We start from the raw sequence: 20,687 nt of genomic DNA, 5'->3' as shown, positions 1-20,687 counted from the left end.
ACATGCGTGGAGCTAATAGAGTTAACTCCTACTTTCATGCACGTAAAGCAGGGCGTAGCATATTGTTCAGACACTGCATTTTCTGTTAGACTTTATGTCTAGGAATAACTTACATTTCAGTTTGAGCATGTTTTCTACAAACGGGCGGTTTCAGAAGTGTTTAGTTGGTTTTTCAACACACGCCAGTTCAGTATCAGAAGTGTCTCCCACGCCATCTTAGATATGTTCTTATCATTACTAGAATTAAATAGCTCTTCGTAAAGAAACAAAATAATTACCTTGGCTCTCTTGCTTTGTATGTTTCGTTAGAACTTTTGACACCAAAAAAAAATTATGTGTTGTTTGGTAGCGATAAAATGTCACGCGAGTGTTTGTGATGGTCATTTACCGTTTCGTAAATGTATGTTGAAGACGTTTGCTACCCAATGCGAAGGAGCTATATTGGTCAATTTGCAAAAATAGTCATTACATGATATGAATGACAAGAAAATGGTATGGCCAACACGACGCGTGAGTCTTAAGGGTGGGGCATACCTTTTGACGTGACAACGTCTAATAAAACGATGAACGCCGGCTGCACGCACGAAAAAGTGTCCAGTTACGCACATTGTACGCTTGCGCCGCATCTATCTCTCTTCCACTCGATTGGAACAACCATCGATTTGACTTTTTCGAGGCACATTAAACTTGAAACACTCCCATTCGTTTCCTACTTTTCCTATCATCGTCCTATCCTTAACAGAATAACACAGATTGGAAGAAGTTAAATAGCAAACATGTATAAAAGTTATAGTTAAAATAATCTCTTCGTTAAAGTAATAAACGTATTTGAATTAATGAGTGCAAATAAAATTAAATTTATCAATTAAATTGTAGATTTCATTTCACTCCTTCTTTGTATCCATACAAAATAGTGATAATTCATTCAAAATGATTCAGTTTTATTCATAAAAGTATGGAATCATTCCATCAATGTTATGACGTCACGTTAAACTATCGTCCGTAAACCGACTTTACAGACAACCAATTTTTTTAATTAGTTTTTAATGAATACACATCTTAGCTCTCAGTATACGGTATCTGATAGGAGTAATTTCTTGAATGGAACGGAAGTGGCATAGAACGGAAATGTATAACCACGGTGCCGCTATCTGTGGCTGATAGCGCGAACCAAAGGTCACAAAGCCAAGGGGAAAATTCATAGTATTAACTGTTTAGTGAATTTTAACAAGATAGGCAGTATTTAAATAAAATGCGCTCTGCAAATCGAATGAATTAAGTAGCTGCTCCGGCAGCGAATTCTTGCGGCGGTAGCGGAAACTAACGTGTGATTCTCGTCAAGAAATAATGTAGTTGAAAACACAATTTACGTATACTTATCACGCTCGGCATTATTTTAAAAAATGCTACGTTAAATTTCGTGTCCGATTTTCGTATTGTTTGTGTGTTTGCAACATCAGAACACGTCAAATTTTGCTCGTCGCGCCTGGGTTAGATGTTGCACGTCTCTAGCGAATAATGAAAGACTCGCTCGCAATTTTTTTTTTATTTTTATTGACGTGAGTTTTGTTAATTAAAGGACCGAATCTGGTAGTGGCAGTTGGGAACATCCTCACATCGAAACAACTTCCCGCGTTGTGGATGAATAAACCACTTTTTCCTCGGAATGCTTTCCTCCCCCCTTCGCGCGCAACCACGTGCTGAGGTTGGGAAAGGTGCGGGGGAGGGGAAGGGGAGAAGGTTGCCGCGCGGGAGGGGGAAGGAGGAGGAGCCACTCGTGCAAGTGACGGGTTCGAGGAACTGGCGGGGCGGCTCCGTGTGGAGTGTGGGCCGCAGGTCCGTAGAGGCGGGTTGTTCACCTCTGGCCCTCGTGCGCGCGGCAACACACACACACGCCCGCCCGCCGGGACTCCCAAGGCTGCAGCCTACACTTCTCTGTACGAAACCATTTTTTTTTCTTCTCGGCACATCAGATTTGTTGCGGCAAGCGAAACTGTTGTTTAAATATGAGTTGCTGACAAAATTTTTGCTTGACATGTATACATGTTGTTAAAAGCAACCATGATTCACGTTAAAATAGTGCAATTCCTAACAATTTTCAAGTGATTCCTAATATTCTAGTTTCGAAGAAAACCATTTTTTTTTTTTTCGTGAAACGATTAAATTGATGTCATCCTTACCTTTGAGTGGAATGTTTTGTATTTAAATCTCGGTGGATTTTTTTAGAAGCGTGTGTGGCATAAAGCGCTGCCAGCGCCCTTTCATTCGTACAAGATATAAAAAAGGGGTTACATTTGAAACACTTTTAATTTTGACGTGTCGCTCGATTCGTTGGACCGCAGTTTATTGGCCACGTCCGACCGTTTGACGAAGTGTTCTGAACTGTAGGTCAGGTGCTGGGTTGAGGTCTGAGTGTTGTCTTCCGCGGTGTCATAAACCACCGCAGATTCACTCTGCCGTAGGGACGTGCACTGAATTTCATTTCGGGTTGGGGAGGGGAGGAGGTTAAGACAATTTTGCCTGCTGTTTGCTTTCAAATTATTGTTCCTTTTCATGGTGGAGTTGATATATAGGATGTCCATAGTAGAATGTCTCAGTTTAAATGGTAAACTATAACAGTTCAATTTACACTATTTACAACAAACCATACATCCAATTGAAGGTAAGTGAACCTTTTTTTTTTCGTACAGATGTTCAATACGTGAACCTTTAGTTACTCGACACACACACATCCAACCTAAGTCGAATTCCCACACTTTGGTTAACACGTCCTCCGGGTAATGGAAGCAATCGCTTCTTCAATTCTGTGCCTCAACTCTGGCAGATCATTAGGTAGCGGCGGAACGTAGACACAATCTTTTATAAAGCCCTAAAGGAAACAAATCGCATGGCGTTATGTCAGGTGATCCGTGGAGGCCAGCGAAAATTAGCTCTGTCGTCTCGACTATTACGACCAATCCAACGGTCAGGGACTTGGACGTTCAACCACTCTCCTACAAAGAAATTCCAATGGGGAGGGGTTCCATCCTGAGATTACAGATTCATTATAAGCAAATTGCAGAACCATAAATGCTTTACGCTCAGGGGTTGCTCTTTTTGCGTAGGTGGCACTGGAAGCTAGAGAATAACAAAGCAGTATTTGCGCATGCGCTTATCTAAAACTGTTTTGAGTTACTCTTTAATTGTGACCTTGAACCAACACACTAACTGTTATGTTATTTGATGGACATACTGTACTTGGCCCGTGCACTGCTGTCACGTGACCCGCGGGTCGTCGGCGCTCAGCATCACCCAGCATCACCCAGCATCACCCAGCATCACACAGCATCACCCAGCATCACACAGCATCACCCAGCATCACGCAGCATCACGCCGGCAGCTGTCCACAGGCGCTGGCGACAAGCCTCTTCATGAACAGACACTTTCAATGGGAGAACGTGGCAGGCTTTATCAATGACCAAAATGAGTGGATGTTAAATTTCATAAATGCCTTTTTTCCTTTAAAACTTTTTTTAACAACCTTTAACATTACTTATTTTCCTTATATGTATAAATAAAAAAATGTAAATGTTTGTTCACGATATTAAACCTCCGAAAGTTCTTCACCTATCGCTTTGAAATTTTGACTCCAACGTTGCATTCGAATACGCGCGTGTTTTATATACCTATGTCACACATGTGACAGGTAAAAATATAAATAGGAGTATATTGACAGATATAAAGAGGTATAAAGAGATACAGATATTTAAAGAGATAGGAAGATGTATTGAGATATAGGTGGATACTTAGAGATAGACTGATATGGAGAGTATTGATAGAGATATATAGAGAAATATAGTGAGATTTATATAGGGACATATATTGAGGGATAGAGATAGATGTCTTGTGTATGTGTACCTACTTGAAAGGAAACAAATTTTTAAAAAAATTGAGAGAGGCTTAGCAACGCATGCCAGCCGTTAGCTAGTAAAATAAATAAATAAATAAATAAGCTGTTACCCTTTCATTTTCCGGCGTAATTTTCATCCATATAAAAATAACCAGGTGCGTTTTAAATGCTATATATATATTCGTGAAGGAAATCCTAGCAATCCGAGGGTTGAAGTGTTGATCGTGAACAGAGGTTCGAAAGGAACAGCTGGAGTCGAGGCAGATGTGGGTTCGCCAGTCGCAGGCCGGGAGGCGGACATCACGCACACAAACAAGCCTCACTGCTGTTCCTGGGGGACGCACCACAGCGCCGAAATACCACAACGCCGAAATACCATAACGCCGAATGTCAAAATTGACCACAACGCCGACAGCGAGAAAACTGCTGTGTACCACAACGCCTAATTACCACAACGCCGAAATACCATAACGCCGAATGTCAAAATTGACCACAACGCCGACAGCGAGAAAACTGCTGTGTACCACAACGCCTAATTACCACAACGCCGAAATACACTTAACGCCGAAAAATGTAATTGCAGGACTGCCACAAAGGTTAGGTTAGGTTATGTAAGGTTAGGTTTTAATTGCGGTATTTCGGCGTTAAGGTAAGTACATTTAAGAAACACACACACAAATTCATTCAGTTGTTATTTCGGCGTTGTGGTACACAGCAGTTTTCTAGCTGTCGGCGTTGTGGTCAATTTTGACATTCGGCGTTATGGTATTTCGGCGTTGTGGTATTTCGGCGTTGTGGTAACGACCCCCTGTTACTGTCGCAGTGCGTGTCTTCAGTTCTCGTTATTCCGTGCATTGAAAATCGAGCTTATAAAATCAAGCAAAAAATTACGAGTAAAAATTAAATGTGCTCTGTTACATTGCTGTGTCTCCGAACATCGAGTGGACAAAATAGATGTAAGTGCAGTCTACCCCAGGAGAATCGCGTTGGTATCTTTGCTTCTTCGCGCGTACGTACGCCGCTTCTGTGGTTCCAATCCAGGCCTTCTGATGCGGGTGTAGCAATTCTTATTGACATTCGGCCTGCTTGTAATCTTAGACCGCTTTCGTACTGGTTGTTGTGGACAGGTTTTTTTCCTCCCGTCGATTACAAGTTGGAGTCTGATAATGAATATTGAATTACTTGACTTGATGTAAGCTTTTGGACATACGCCATTGCTAAGCACTTTTTCTGTAGAAGAAAACTAAAAAATACTCAAACGACAAAAAACACAAATTAAGCAAAAAATTGCTGTTGTCAACAGGATATAAACACCACATAATATTCCATAACATAAATATGGTCAACAAACAAAGAAAAACAAAGAAAAATGGACTAAGAGAACGATAAAACCCCCACAAATGATGACAGTACAAAAATTAATATTGAACCCAAACAAATTCAGCAGAACAGTTGAAACGAGACAAAAACAGGACAAAACAAAAAGACAAAACACACAATAGTTTTCCAAAACAGAAGAGAACGAAAAAAAAAAACACAAATGATGACAGCACAAAAATATTGAACCCAAAAAAATTCAGCACAACAGTTGAAACGAGACAAAAACTCGACAAAACGAAAAGACGAAACAAACACAATAGTTTTTTCCAAAACAGAAACAAGCGACGTTTCGGGAACTGCTATCAGCATTGAATTGTAAATGTGGGTAGCTTGCAGAGATATTGCGTATGCCCTGTAATGTCGAACCCGTGGGTGAATAACGTAATGAAGAATATAATTAGTGCCGATAATGTAAGGTATTGTTGACACGCACCGGGTAGCCAGTGACCTCGCCGCTGGCCTATGCTAACTTAATGTGCATACTCCACCAACCACACCGCTTCTCTCCAAGAATACTACCGTAACTGCTTGACACGCGCTATAGTCTGCCTCACATTAGATTGCTGTGCAGAGCAAAATAAAATGGTAATGTCAAGAAAACTTGTTTTAAAGTGAAGTAGCTTGGCTTCTTGGTTGTAGCCGCGTCCTTGGCGAATAATCCACCGACGTTGTCGGTCGACATTGCAATAGGTAACTGCTCCCTGATGATGGCGACTGCAATGTCGACCGAAACGTTGGTGAATTATTCGCCCAAGGACGCGGCTACAACCCTAGAAGCCAAGCTACTTTCAGACAATGGCCGTGAAAGCCTGCGAACAAAACTTGTTTTATTTTTCCTACCCTGGAAAGTTAAAAGTTTTCAAATCGTGTGCTAAAACTTGTGACCAGCACTCGATGTGTCTTGGACATGCGTGGTTAGCTAAGAAGGTGGTAGGTATTTTCCTTGAAAACACGGAGAAAGCAGTGAGACATGAAAAGCAGTGTTGGAGTGCGACTTGTGTCCCCTACCCCCGCCCCTGTCCCTGGCCGTGAGCGCCCACTGCGGCGCCCGGCCGGCCTAATAAGGAGCTACCGGGGCGGCTGGCAGGCCTTCCAGCACGTGTGTTCCTATGTCTTCCGCAGTGTTCATTAAAAAATAAGTCCGCAATAGAGGCGATTGTTAAAGTGATGAAGAGTCTTATCCATTACCGTGTTTCATTCACGACTCGTTATTTCATATTGTTTGCACATGAAACTATTTCGTTATGAATAATAATGCCTAGAGACCGGAAAAATTCGCGAATTCATTTCGCGATAGACTAAAATACAAATAGTTTTATACCTCAGTGCTGCCTATGATATTGGCTCACAACTCACCTGGATGACTCTGGGCCAATGAGAAACACCCGACCATAGCTTTATAAGAATCACAGGCTGCTACGTTGTAACGTCTCAAAACACAGCAGCCAATGAGTGGGTGGCATTTGACCGAGTGTACGTAGAAATATGGAGTTCATCCTACAGGTGTTTGAACCCGCGAATTTTTCCGGTCTCTAATAATAATAATGCCAAAATCGAAGGACGTTAACGCCGAATGAGAATCCAAGTGTTAGAGGTGCTTGTCAGCGCTTAAAGCACCGGCCAGCGTCGCACTTACCGTAGCGCCTCATAAGCACACCCTTGACACTCCTGACCAGGCGGACCCCTTGAGCCCAGATGCATCAATGAGGTCCCCTGTGACGAGAGTTGTCGCAACACTCCCCCGCTGGTCCCCAGCAGCGGGAGACGAGTGCTGCGAGTGCAGCTGGTGCCGTGTGCTCCGCAGTTCCTGCAGAACTTCGGCAAGGTGGACCGCACGGCGGACGAGATATTCGACGAGCACCTGCAGAACTTCACCCGCCAGCAGAATGCCGCCAACAGACTGCAGAAGGAGTTCAACAACTACATCAGGTGCATCAGAGGTGAGTCAGTCATGCCCCGGTCATCTTGCACTTTCAAACATTTTCATACCGTTTGCAATAAAGCTTCCGGGCCAGGGGCGTAGCCAGGGGGGGTGTTTTGGGTGTCCAAACACCCCTCCGAAATATTTTAAAAAATATATATATATATATATAAACTTATGACAAAATTTACACTTGTCTAGCTGTTGCAAATGCACCTATATGAAATTAAGAAAGAACCCTTGAGCCAATAACCCTTAATATTCAGCAATGAGTTTTCAACAGTGTCTCGTTAAAAATATCATAAAGTCGGGACACAAATTTATGTTATTAAAATCAACATTTTTCCTGGGGAGTGCCACCTAGTATGGGGGCAGGGTGTAAGTAAACACCCCCTGAAAATAAATCCTGGCTACGCCCCTGTTCCGGACTAAAAAATTGTATGTGACATGGCATGGTACTTAAGCTTTGGCTACTCGTTTGAAGTTAAGACTTGTGAACATTAAAACTGTGGAGTAGCTTGGCTTCTGGTTTGTAGCCGCGTCCTTGGCGAATCATTCGCGGCTACAACCCAGAAGGAGTAGCTTGGCTTCTGGTTTGTAGCCGCGTCCTTGGCGAATCATTCGCGGCTACAACCCAGAAGCCAAGCTACTTCAGACAATGGCCGTGAAGAAAGCCTGCGAACAATATTAATAAAACTGTGGTTGCAACAAGGTATAGAAGGTCTATGAAATTTTATTTATGCCTTTACATGCAAAAAATTTTGAAAGCATTCAAAGCTAGAATTTTAGGAAAAAGATGGAAAACTGAAAGATGGCCGGTTCTCATTCCCCTTAAGTTGAAGGCAAACTACCGTGGTTGAGGGATACTGGTTCATGTTAGTATTAAGCGAGAACTTGAGCTTAAGATTGTCTTCTTTGTGCATTGTTGATTGAACTGGGAAAAAAAATTCTGATTGTTGTTGACTTCATTGTGCTAGAAAAGCTGTATTTTGTGGCAAAAGTAGTTTTCAAATTGAATACAGTCAAGGTGGTTCCATTCCCAACACTTTATATGCATGTAATTTATCCAGAATAGCTTTTGTTTTATAATGATTTTGTATTAAATTTAGTTTAATAATTTAATTCCCAGTTACAAATAATGAAATATTAATGCCGTATCCAAATATTAAATAAAAAATACCAATTGGAAGTAAGGATTGTAATAAAAAGTTGTGTAAGTTCACTTAGTAGCAATCTTTAAGTGTAGCCTGATGGTTTGTGTATGCTATAAAAAATAGATATTATTTTGACGTGATAACATCTTATAAATCGATGAACGCCGGCTGCACGCACGAAAAAACATGACTCATTGCCATGTTCCGCCTGTAGCCGAGCGTGCAAGAACCGGCCAACCACCGTGCGAGAAAATCTTCATATAATATCGAACAGGTTAAGGCGGGGCTTTTTAACTAATTGTTCGCGATTAAATTTTAAACAAATTATTTAAATTAAATTTTGCAAAAAAACTGTAAATAATATTTTAAAATTAAAAAAAGTATGCAATTTTTCATCAATGTTTTCCTTATAACATTATCACGTGAAATTATCGTCCGTAAACCGACTATACAGACAACCCCTTTTTTACACGCTTTATATTAGCTTCACCTGTATGTTTGTTTGTTTGTATGTTTGTAACCGACTCCTTTGGGTGCGATTTTGACCCACTTTAAACGGCCAGATTTCATTCAAAACTTTGTATATTTATCGAAGGACCGATGACAATACACTAATTCGATAAGATTATTCCATTGTTTGCCTTCTACCTTGTGGTGGTGGACTTGTCGCGAGCAGCCAGAGAGCGAGTGAGCGAGTGTCCGTGTGTGGTGTGTGTGCCTGGCAGCGATGCAGACGGCCAGCAAGACGCTGATGGACTCGCTGAACGAGATCTACGAGAGCAACTGGGTGGGCCACGACCTGCTCTACGTGCAGGCACAGAACATAGAGATGCTGTGGCAGGACTTCAGCCACAAGCTGGCCGACCAAGTGCTCATCCCCCTCAACACCTACCAGAGCCAGTTCCCGGAGATGAGGGTAACACATTGTGCATCTCATTTTACACATATCCGTGGGCTTAGTGGGAAAAGTCGGTAGGTCCACTTTCTGGGAAAAAGACTGTTAGTTCACTTACCAAGTTTTGCTTTGGCTAAAATAGCGTTATAATGGATTTGCCGAAATAAGGCTAGAAGAAAACGTCCACACTCATTCATTATTTGGACTTCCAAACGTTTTCTTGGCGAAGATATTGCCCTTACAACTTCATCTGTGAAGTTAACTCATTTTCACAAGAAAATGGACTTACCAACTTTTTCCACTAAGCCCACTAGTCGGCCCGTGCGTAATTCCGCAGTGTGCACCGAATCGTTTTGTGTGGCATTCCATTCTTTAAAAATTTGGGAGAAATTACATTTTGGAGAAGAATAGAAAAAAAGTAAACTGGTGTTGGTACAAAAGAAGACATCTAATTGAACACATCAGTACAAATAGCTGTTAGACATTTGTTTTAAAGAAGTATTATATTCAAACATACCAATAATATACGTGTTTACAAAGCCTCTTTAAATACAATGTTGAAAGTGATGATTTGATCATCATTCACTTTTTGGTTGTACGTATCTTCAATACAAACATGAATATCATTAAAAGTTTTTACTTTTGAAAAAAGCTTCATATAATTGTCCATGTGAAAAAAACGGGTTGTGGCAAATACAATCCTGCCTTTGTGAGCTCCTGACCTTGTGCCTTGATTGGAAATTGTTTCCTGACCAGTTTAAATGGCATAGTTGGATCAGAGGGAGTGAGAACAATCAAGGAATAATTACTGTTTTGTCAGAATCAAGACATTAAAATTTAAAATTTCTAATCAACATAATGATAGCATTTTTTTTAAAGCAATTTATGAGGTGGCAAACCTGAAGGGCTTAAAGAATTAAAAAATTCCACAGGGTAAGTATAACTGATGGCCAGTTGTTTCATCTTCCTCAACCGAATCAGAACTTAAGTAAACTTTTTCGTCTCTGGGCAACAAATTCAAAATTACATAGTCATTAATTAATTAATTAATTAATGAACCTGCAATGTGAACAAAGAATATATTCAAGTATTGAGTATTGTGACTAACTGATGCTGTGAGAAGTAAATGTAAGAGGTTATGTTTGTAGGTTATATTTATGATACAAAATATCAACAGCAATTTCAAAAGTACTTACTTATAAGAAAAGTCTGACGTGCCAGAAGTTTTGGTTAAGTGGTTTTTTGGTGGAATTTTTCGGTTAAGTTGAAGGATCCTCTAGGATTTCTTTATCATAAGTTTTGTTTATTATGACGGAAGTGCAATTTAAAAAAGAAATATGTAAACGCTGATGTTTCAAGTGGATATCCTATTCAATATTTATCGAATCTGATTCGATATCTAACGAATAATCGACGCATCCATTATAGTACCTCTTCTTAGATGATTTTAAATTTCAAATTTAAGAGAAGCGGTACATTTTTAGACAGTGGGTCTATTTTACGTCATTAGCCGGCACAATAAGCCTTAAAATTAAGAGTAATTCATGGAATTTGATAAAGGATAAGGAAGATCTCACGGACCATTAGAAAACAGGCTAGAGAAATAATATATAATATTATAGCCGTCTTACGAGAGTGAATTTTTACAATGCGAATTCACCATGCAACTAAATTTGCACAGGATGAAAAAAGGCTACATACAAATAAAAATTACATAAGTACTTTTAAATCTTATACTTTAGTGATTGATATTAAATGCTGGTCCTTATAATTAAAAACATTTATTTATTTGGAATATTAATTATTTTTTATAAACTTTTTCTAGTGTATTTATATGTCAGGTTATGTTCCCGTATGTATAATTTATTTGCATTTTAAATTATCGTATTATTAAATAAATGTTATCTTAATTATTTTAATAAATTAAATAATTTTGTACAGATGTTTGTATTAATATTGAATAATGGGTATTTATTTAAATTATTAAATTTGATTTTATTTATATCAACCACATTTTTGTAGTATCACTCCCATCCTTCAATTATTTTATTTCCGTTAATTATTTTCATGCAAAATTGAAGTTAGTTTTTTTATTAGGCCCAGTAAGTATAACTTGAACATGCATTCATAAAAATTACACGCACCCATTTTTTTCTTCTTCAAGGTTTACCTTTCATAGTTCGCTAATACCAATGAATTATCAGTAGAGACCGGAAGAATTCGCGAATTCATTTCGCGACAGGCTAAAATACAAATAGTTATACCTCAGTGCTGCCTCTGCTATTGGCTCACAACTCACCTGGATGACTCTGGGCCAATGAGAAACGCCCCACCAAAGCTTTATAAGAATTGCAGGCTGCTACGTTTGGACGTCTCCACAAGACAGCAGCCAATGAGTGGGTGACATTTGACCGAGTGTACGTAGAACTGAGGAGTTCATCCTGGAGGTCATTGAACCCGCGAATTTTTCCGGTCCCTAATTATCAGTCAGTATTGAGTAAGCAATAGAAACTGAAAAACAGTTTTGTTATCACTTTGTGAGATCAAAAGTAGGTGTAAGTGAAATTTAGAGAAAAAATTTCACTAGAGAAAAGGTGTATTATGGTTTAGTGAAGGTAATGCATGCAACTAAACCAGACAGCGGGGGCGAGAGTGCGAGTGAGGGACGCGTGCATGCGTGCGCAGAAGAAGATGGACAAGCGCGGGCGCAAGCTGGTGGACTACGACAGCCAGCGGCACAGCTACCAGGCGCTGCTGGCCAACCCCAAGAAGCGCGACGACGCCAAGGTGGCCAAGGCCAAGGAGTCCCTGGAGGAGGCCAAGCACACGTACGAGGTGCTGAACAGCGAGCTGCACGACGAGCTGCCGGCGCTGCACGACTCCCGCGTGCTGTTCCTCGTCACCAACCTGCAGACGCTCTTCTCCGCCGAGCAGGTGTTCCACGGCGAGACCGCCAAGGTGCGTGCCCAACCCCCCAGCTGGTCGCCTTAGCGATTTATTTTTGACGTGGTAACCAAGGGCGTTGCCAGGGGGAGTAGGAGGGGGGCAATTGCCCCCCCCCCTCTTTAGAGCCATACAGATTCAAAAAAATGTAGCCAAATGCAAAAAAATACATACTTTTACCACAACTTCCCCCCCCCCCTCCCCCCCCCCCCGGGCCATCGGCTGGCGACGCCCTTGGTGGTAATGTCTTGTAATCGGATGAACGCCGGCTGCACGCACGAAAAAGCATGACTCATTGTCACGTTCCGCCTGAGCAGAGCGTGCAAAGAACCGGCCAACCACCGTGCGAGAAAATCTTCATATAATATCGAACATGTTAAGGCGGGCTTTTTAAAAGCAGCAATTTAATAAATTGGATATGACGTTATCACGTTAAATTATCGTCCGTAAACCGACTTTACAGACCACACACACACCCCCCCCCCCCCCTCCTTTTTTTTTTTTTTTAAATTAGAGTTGGCACCATGTCCACAATGTCATTAAGCTATATCTGAATACATACGTGGATGCATCCATAGCCATACATCCCATCATCATCCCTTAGTAATTACATCCACAATGTAAAGGCTGCATTTCTAATGGATAGATAGTATCTGAATACTTATACTGCTAGCACCACCTGTTGTCAATTGGTCGTAGTAATGTGCACGTAGCCATTTTGAGTCGAGATATCAACGAATATTCAGCAAAATGTAAATAACGACGACCCATTTTAAAAAAAGTCACTGTAGCTTGGATGTTATGAATGTTAGCTATCAAAATAGAAAGTTTGTTATGAATTTGCAAATATTTAAAAATACTTAACATTATTATTATATAACCCTATAAGTTTGTTTGCCTTTCAGTAACTTTATTAAATTTTTTTTTTTTTTGTTTCTATGTGGATTATCACTTAAGGTTATAATGTTTTAAACACTTATGCCAAAACACTGAAGTAATATTAAATACAAACAAAATAAAACACAATTCCACTACAATGAACTTTTATTGAATACGTTAGCTAAGGGATCCATTAGGCTAGTATTAGGATGCAGCTATAGTGTTATAGAGAATGATGTTCATTTACTTTAAGTAGCAAAAATAAGCATGTCCAATTTTGTTCAGAATTAAAGAACACTATGTGGACTTGATATAAAAACTTTCTCTCCTGAAAAATTACAATTTTGTGACATGCATGTCATTTACCTCTGTGACACAGATATTTTACCCTTTTCAGTACTGAGGCCTGGAGTTTATGTTGGCAGTTGTTCTACAATGATACCGTATAATATTATATAATGTCTAGAAATTAAAAAATATATATATTTCACAGCATACATAAAATATATATACACAATTATATGGTCAGTTATTGAATATACTTTGTAACACTTTGTATCAATTTTCACAATATTCTGATTGAGACAATTTCCCATATCCTTCCCTGGGTACAGTGTAATTCTGCTGGTAAGGTACAAGGTCACACAGAGAAAGGCTTAAAGTGATGGGACTTGCGAGATTGTAGTGGGCTTCGAACCACTTAGACACTCTACTCATGAGTCAAGCTGGTAGGTATAACCACTCTCTCTCATGTTTGCCTCGGCGATCTTGCCCACCGTGGACTGTGGGAGTTTAAAATGTAGTATTAGTTTTAATCTATTCCTTAGGTAAATAATTTATAATATATATATAATAAGTTATAATGTATGTGCAGTTAGCACTCGTATACTGAATATACATTTGGGGGGATCCAGGCCTTTAACATTTTTGTCCATATTTTCCTTAAATTATTTATGTGTCTGTTTCTAATGACCTTGCTCATGGTGAGATGATTCCTGGTTAGCTGAAAATGTTGATCAGTCATTGAATTTTTTTCTTCCTGGTTGGCTGAGCTGTTAGGTGAGTAGTGACGACACACCTATTAAAGTTTCAAAAAAAAAGCTTCTCAACTAAACAGTACCCTTTAGTAGTAATGGGCACCATCAAAAAAAACTATTGAATAAATTTATAGTACGAAACTATCGTTACTCGTGACTAGCATGAAAATCAGTCTATTAAATTTAGTCGTTAAACATTCTCTCGTTCTGGGCCAATCTGTGTTTCGTGTTTGTTGGTGTTTATTTTAACTCTAGTTGCAAGTTTGTGTTCACTGTAAGAGAATCTTAGTTTTTTAAGCTGCTAACTTGTGTGGCTATGCTAGCACAAAAATTTCTTTTCTGAAGAAATTTAAATAAAAATTCCAAAAAGCATTTTTCTCCACTTCTTGGCATGTTTTTAAGTCATTATCTTAAAGTTTATTGTGACATGTCAAGTAGTTTACCAGTATTTGACCATTTTAACAAGTAGTTAGGTTAGGTTCATAAATATTGCATAAAATCATGAAAATGGTTCTGAGGTAGCCACATACTTTAAAAAAATTTAAATTGCTGGTTAGCTACTTTTTAAGTAGGTATTTCCTAATTAAATTTTAAATGATTTTGCAGTATTTTTACCGTAGCTAACCTAATCTAACAAACACTGCTTTTAAATGTCGCTAACCTAACTATCCACACTATCATTAGTATTTCTAATGTGAAATCTAACCTTACCCTTATTAAAATGTAAACTATTGGAAATAAATTGAAATACCACAACACCATTATAGATAATGATTCCAAAACATGTCATTAAGTAAAAAAATGCAATTTGAAGTTTTTGCTAAAAAAATTTCAGATAAGTATCACTTCTCCAGCATTAGGTATTGCTTAACTAAGAAATTTAGAATGCTTGTAGAATTTTTACTTGAAACATCGTGAAAAAATCATGAATGAATGCAAATCAAAATATGTATGTTTTTTTGAAACCTGAAATTACTATGGATCAAATCACCACCTTAAAATTTAATGATAGCCTAGCACACAATAAAATTTTTAACAAACTGATTCACTGAAAGTGATGTGAAGTGGTTATGTTGGGTTAAAGTTGGTATTTAAAAGTTTTGTATTCCCACACAAGAATGAATAATTTCACGAAGTGAACTTGTAGATTTTAATAAATAGTTTATCACTACCACATTTTCTATTGCACTGTTTTGATTTGACAGGCTAGACAAGTTTTATATTTTTTGTATCATTTGCAGATAGTTTGAAATTGCAACAATTAAAAAGAAGCATTAGAAATTAAATGATTAATTATGTATGTTATTAATAATTGCAATTATGGTTATAGTTTATTATACACAATTTTTTTGGGTCATTACTTTGTTCTCTCAGTATTTTATACATAAAATTTAATGAAAAGTTTTCCTTAATCATTAGACTAATATTATACAATATTAATAGTATTTTAGTCTACACCCTTATCGTGATATGTACTCTGTAATTTTCGTTAGCCTATGTAAACACTGAGCCATTAAATAATTATAGTTTAAAAATTTGTATTTAACAAAACAATCATATCTTTGCAGAGTGAATTGTAATTAGGACAGTTTTTATTTGTTTAGACATATTCAGTCATACACCATTGCAGCTTGCAGCAAATGAAAAGTTATTCAACTAAAACTATAAAATAATTATTCGATAGTTTGGTACAAATTATGATTGATTATTTGATATTAGAAATTAGTCGATGGTGCCCAATACTGCCCTTCAGTAATAATAACCCCTTAACACCTAACACTTTCAGCTTCGGAACTGGAGGTTGTGGACGCAGTCTGCCGCCTGGTTCTCCTTGCGGGCTTCGATGATGATTGCCCAGTTGCTTCTCGGGGTTGCTTCCTTAAGCAATTTTCTGAGTTTTTTTGAGCTGCGAGCACTCTTTTGTTGCCTGCTTGGCTTGATTTCGGCACAATGAGAAAAGAGCGCTCGGTGTATCCGGTAGACCACTGATGCTGGCCATTATACTATATAGTCTGTGTATCGGAGCTTTCATCCGGGCGTGTCATGGAGTAGCGAGTGTGTGGATGTGTGCTGTGATGGTGCGGTGTTGCCAGGTGTACGCAGAGCTGGAGATGATAGTGGACAAGCTAGCCAACGACTGCCAGCGCGGGTCCTACACTCTGAAGAAGAGCTCTCCCAAGTCCCCGAAGTCGCCGTCTGGCAACAACAAGTGAGCAAACTGTTGTGTTTGTGAAGCTGCTAGCACTAGGGCAATCATTTTAAAACATCCTTGACACGAGGATAGTTCAGTCAATTACAGAAGTGCTGCATTCACGTGAATTGGCTAAGTGCAACCATGTGTAGACAATCAGTGTCATTGAAATAAAAGTTTTGTGAACTGCAGGTAATATTAAATAATATAATTTGTGGCGAGTTAAAAGTAAGATAAAAAAACATTTTGAGTTACACTCTCTGCTAATAGTGCTAAAATTTCTAGTACGTAATATTTCTTGAAACATTGTTGTTCTAAATTTAATGTCTTACACTTTGTTTTGCAAAAAAAAAAAAAAATAATTTTTCTAGTGCTCCAAAATTTAATTTTTTGGTTTGATTATTAATTTACATTCAGTAGCTGCAGTCAATATTTATATGTATGGTACACCTCTAGAGAGCAGAGTTAGTCTTTTTATAAGAGAGCGTTGATTTCGCCTTCCAAAGCCATCTGGAGGCAAGCACTCGTAGTAGTTGGGTGGTGTGTGGTGAGAGTGGTACTGAAGTGGTGGCTGCCCCGTGCTTGTTGCAGTTCTATCGACAGTGCCCCGCCGTCTCCGGCGCGGTCTCCAGGTGAGTCCCGACTTCGCTCGTGTCTTGTGCTCGCCGTGCTGCATGCCGTTAGCTGCACAGGGAACGTGCATGTCAGTTTCTAGCGTGCAGGCAACTTAATAATACTAACATGAACCTCCCAGTTTAATGTGCTAGGTTAAAGTTCTTTTTTTTTTCCTGCTGAGATGTGGTTTAAGCATTGTGTCTTAAATTGAACTATTTACTGAGTTGATTGTAATTGGTCAGTTTTAACTACATGGCAAGTACAGTAGCAGTGGTTTTATGTTTACATCCATAATTATAATATATAAACAACAAGATTCGTACACCTCTATAATATCTTTAAAAAGTCCTTAATTTGTCGACTTTAGTAAGGGCACTTAAAAATCCTTAAATTTCAGTTACAATCCTGAAAAACTCTTTAACAAAGTCTGATAGAGTGCAAATAAAGTGTAAATGTGGAAATTTCAATGTTTTTTTGTTTCCTACTTGGCAGAAAACAATGCATGAGCAGTAAAATTTGTGAATTTCGGGCACATGATTAGGTTTAAAGTATAAAAAATGTTTCGAATTTGTTTTTCCTAATTAGCATCTCACCTTTAAACTAAAAAGGGGGAATTTTACTGTCTTACTTTAAAAGTTATAAAGTAATTGTATTTAATGATCAAATTAAATGTTAGGGGTGTAAATTTCAATTAGACACTGCTTGGGTTAGATGTGTGTTCCAGAGATAATGCTGAACAATATGGGCTAACATTATTTTGGTGAGGTATTTTCTGATATTACAAATGGTTTTCTTCATTTATACAGTGGTTAAGGAGTTCTTAAAAAAAAACTCGTTAATTTTTTATTGCGAAAGAGGGTACGAACCATAAACATAGTTAAGCAAAAAGAATTCAACAGCTACTAAAACAAAATATAAGGTCTAAAATATATGTTAAAACTCGAGACGATTGCTGTTGTAAATTTACATTGAGAATGTTTTAAAGCCAATTAATTATTTTTTTTTTAACGTTGAATAAAAGCTTCTGCGTCAGCGCAGCCAGTGAGCGGGTTGTGATCCAGCGCCGACTCGTGCCAGAGAATGTGCACGAGCGCGTGTGCGGCTTGCTGCATGTGTGTGTGTGTCGTGTGTTGCAGTGGAGGAGCTCTCCACGCCGCCCCCGGCCGCCGCCACCACCCCTCCCCCCTCCAGCCCCACGCCCCCGCCCGACCTCGAGCCCCCGGCCCCCGCCCCCGCAGACTCCCCGCCCCAGGTTAACGGTAACGCTAAGCCCGGCCCCGGCGGCTCACCCAATAACAACAAGCATGTCGAGGAGTTGTACGACATCCCCGTGGGTGAGTACGTCGCCCGCCCGCCCGCTCTCTCTCTCTCTCTCGCTCTCGCTCTCGCTCTCTGTCTGTATCTTCTGCTCTGCCGCATCGCGACGCTCCTCTTCCGCCCTCTTGGCTCTGGGCTCTGATAGCCTCGCTGCTTGCCCGCTCGTCGGTGCTCGGAATCCCGAGTTGGCTCCGACTCGACATTGCCTCGCAGTTGTAAAAGTCCCCCGCCGAGATGTTAGGCGTGTGGACAGTATTCGGAAACGAAAGTTAACTGTGCTACTGCTCAAGTCTGTTTCAGCTTAATTGAACTTTTTTTTTTTGATTACCTTACTTTCAAGACCTACTTTACATAACATAATGTATGTTTCTCATAAATATGGACTTAAATATGAAATATAAATATACTCTCTTACTTTGTAAAATAAGCATTGTTCCACATTCCCGTCAGTGATCATATATGGCAAAAACATCATGTTGCAGAAATTGTGTTATAAGAATGTATGCTCTGAATGAAACACATTATCCTCTACTTTTGTTATGGTGATTAATGAGAGCTCAGTCCAATAAACTATGGGAACTAAATTAATGTTGGCTTACTGGCAAATAAGTTGTGTGAGAGCCTGTCATTTAGAGGAGATCTAGGTTAGACACCCACAATACAGTTGAATCTTAAGAATACATTTGGTAAACAATGCTGCAACACCATGTATTTTCTGGAAGTAAGGCCTTAAGAAACTTCTGAATTTTACAACCATAAAAATAACTTAATTAATCTAAGTTTTTGAAATAGGCTATTCTTAGTTCTTGCAGTGAAAGTCAGCAATCAAGATATATGCAAGGTGTTGCTAAAATATTTGCTGCTATTAAAACTGGCATTTTCAGCATTTCTGAAAATTTTCAAATACGTTACAGCATTTCATGTATCCTTGGGCTGTAAATGAATACAAAATGCTTTCAACCAAATTCTTTATGCTAGTGATTGTGTGATTTAGTTTCTTCCCTTTGCTTACATTCAAAGACTGTACAACAAGAAACACAAACATAGATTTAATTTAAGAGTGATTGAAAAAGAATGCACAAATATTAATGATATTTGGAATACCAATCACACTTAAAAACGCTGCTCAGTTGCTACAACAAGCAACATGAAAGGAGTGTAAATGAGGATAAGCCTGCCAGTCTTAATCCATGCTGATGTCTTAAAAGTAAACTGTTTGACTGCAATTACAGTTGGTCATAGCTTATTATAAATTGTAAGGAAAAAACGTGCAAAATAGTATGTTTTTCATTGATGTCAACCAAACATATCTTACCACTTCAGGTGTGGAACTAATTTTCCTCTTCTGCTTCCGAAGTTACTTTTACCTAGCTAGGGAAAATGATCTTTTTAATTAGTTTTGTTTGACATAGTTTGGCCCAACACAGTTAACGATGACCGTCATATGGAACGGATGCTGATGTGTCCGTTCATCATTTTGTAATCCAAACTATACATCACTGAGAACATTTACAATTACAACAACCAGCACACCTAATTGGAAAGAACTATTTCAGGCTGCAGATCCAGTAGTACCTAAGTTAGACCAGGCAAATGTGGATTGCAATGAGCGTACTCATAGAGCGGGTAATCCCGAGTGGTTTCGCTTCTGAATGAGATCATAATTAAAATGCTCAAATTTGATTCATGTACATTAAGAAATTTTAAATAATCCTCAATTTTTTTTTCCTTTGAAATTTTGACTTTGCTCTTGAGCAGAAACAACACAAAAATATTGTAGAGAAATCATCAACCATCATTGTTTGTTAAGTACGAGTTCACTTAGGCCTTGATAATTGTCTCCCAGGCATCACTGTGTATTGTTCTGTGAACCTCATCTGTTAAAGGCCTTGTAGACAGCTGGCTTGCTCTCTTCGCCACTGTTTTTCTTAGCTTGCTGCATTTGAATTTATTATAAAACTAATCACTAACATCAATTTTTTTTGTGTTTATTATTTTTACTGATAGTGTTCACTGAACAAAATTGTATGTTTCTTGTAACCAGTATAACAATTTAGTAAGTATGTTCAACTAAATTTGTTGATAGAAGTAGTTACTATATAGCTCTTGTTTGAAACAAATGTTGATCAGAGTAATAGTATAACTATTTGCATGAAATGTTATTGTAGAGAATGAGTCTTGAATCAGACCGAGAAACTTCAACTGCAGGTTAATCACGACAAAATAAGTTGAAAACATTTATACAACTTGTGGTCTAAAGAACTTCCCTTGGCTGGTACATCTTTGAAGTTGGAGCTGAAGAAGATTATTGCAAATAATCGAGAAAGTATTTAAGATTGAATAATAAGTGCCTGAATTATGTTTAATTAAACAAAGTTTTACAAGCACCTCAAATTTTGGAATAATCGGGGGTAGGTAGTAACACCCCGCAAAAAATATTTAGAAAATAAAGTTGATACCTTGATT

At 38.8% G+C, this 20,687-nt stretch overlaps 2 protein-coding genes across 4 annotated transcripts in view; one reads left to right on the top strand and one right to left on the bottom strand.

Annotated features, from left to right (window-relative positions):
* Positions 1–20,687, top strand: part of LOC134528482 (myc box-dependent-interacting protein 1) — a 167,983-nt gene that overhangs the window by 138,533 nt on the left and 8,763 nt on the right. For 2 of the 3 annotated variants that reach the window (XM_063362132.1, XM_063362133.1), the window contains exons 2-7: positions 7,074–7,209; positions 9,070–9,260; positions 11,925–12,197; positions 16,192–16,307; positions 16,881–16,921; positions 18,041–18,238. In XM_063362132.1, the coding sequence (XP_063218202.1) occupies positions 7,074–7,209; positions 9,070–9,260; positions 11,925–12,197; positions 16,192–16,307; positions 16,881–16,921; positions 18,041–18,238 (955 nt within the window). The remainder of the gene's footprint in view (positions 1–7,073; positions 7,210–9,069; positions 9,261–11,924; positions 12,198–16,191; positions 16,308–16,880; positions 16,922–18,040; positions 18,239–20,687) is intronic. The other variant, XM_063362134.1, reaches the window with a different exon arrangement.
* The window catches only part of LOC134528483 (spermatogenesis associated 6-like protein), a 61,884-nt gene continuing 57,848 nt past the window's right edge, over positions 16,652–20,687 (bottom strand). The window contains exon 9 of the mRNA XM_063362136.1: positions 16,652–16,973. Coding sequence (XP_063218206.1) covers positions 16,970–16,973 — 4 coding nt within the window. The 3' untranslated portion in view covers positions 16,652–16,969. The remainder of the gene's footprint in view (positions 16,974–20,687) is intronic.

This window comes from Bacillus rossius, chromosome 1 (assembly GCF_032445375.1).
Source record: "Bacillus rossius redtenbacheri isolate Brsri chromosome 1, Brsri_v3, whole genome shotgun sequence".
Classification (NCBI taxonomy): Eukaryota; Metazoa; Arthropoda; class Insecta; order Phasmatodea; family Bacillidae; genus Bacillus; species Bacillus rossius.
Note: the sequence above shows the minus strand (reverse complement) of the source record. Positions and strands in the feature narration are given on the sequence as shown.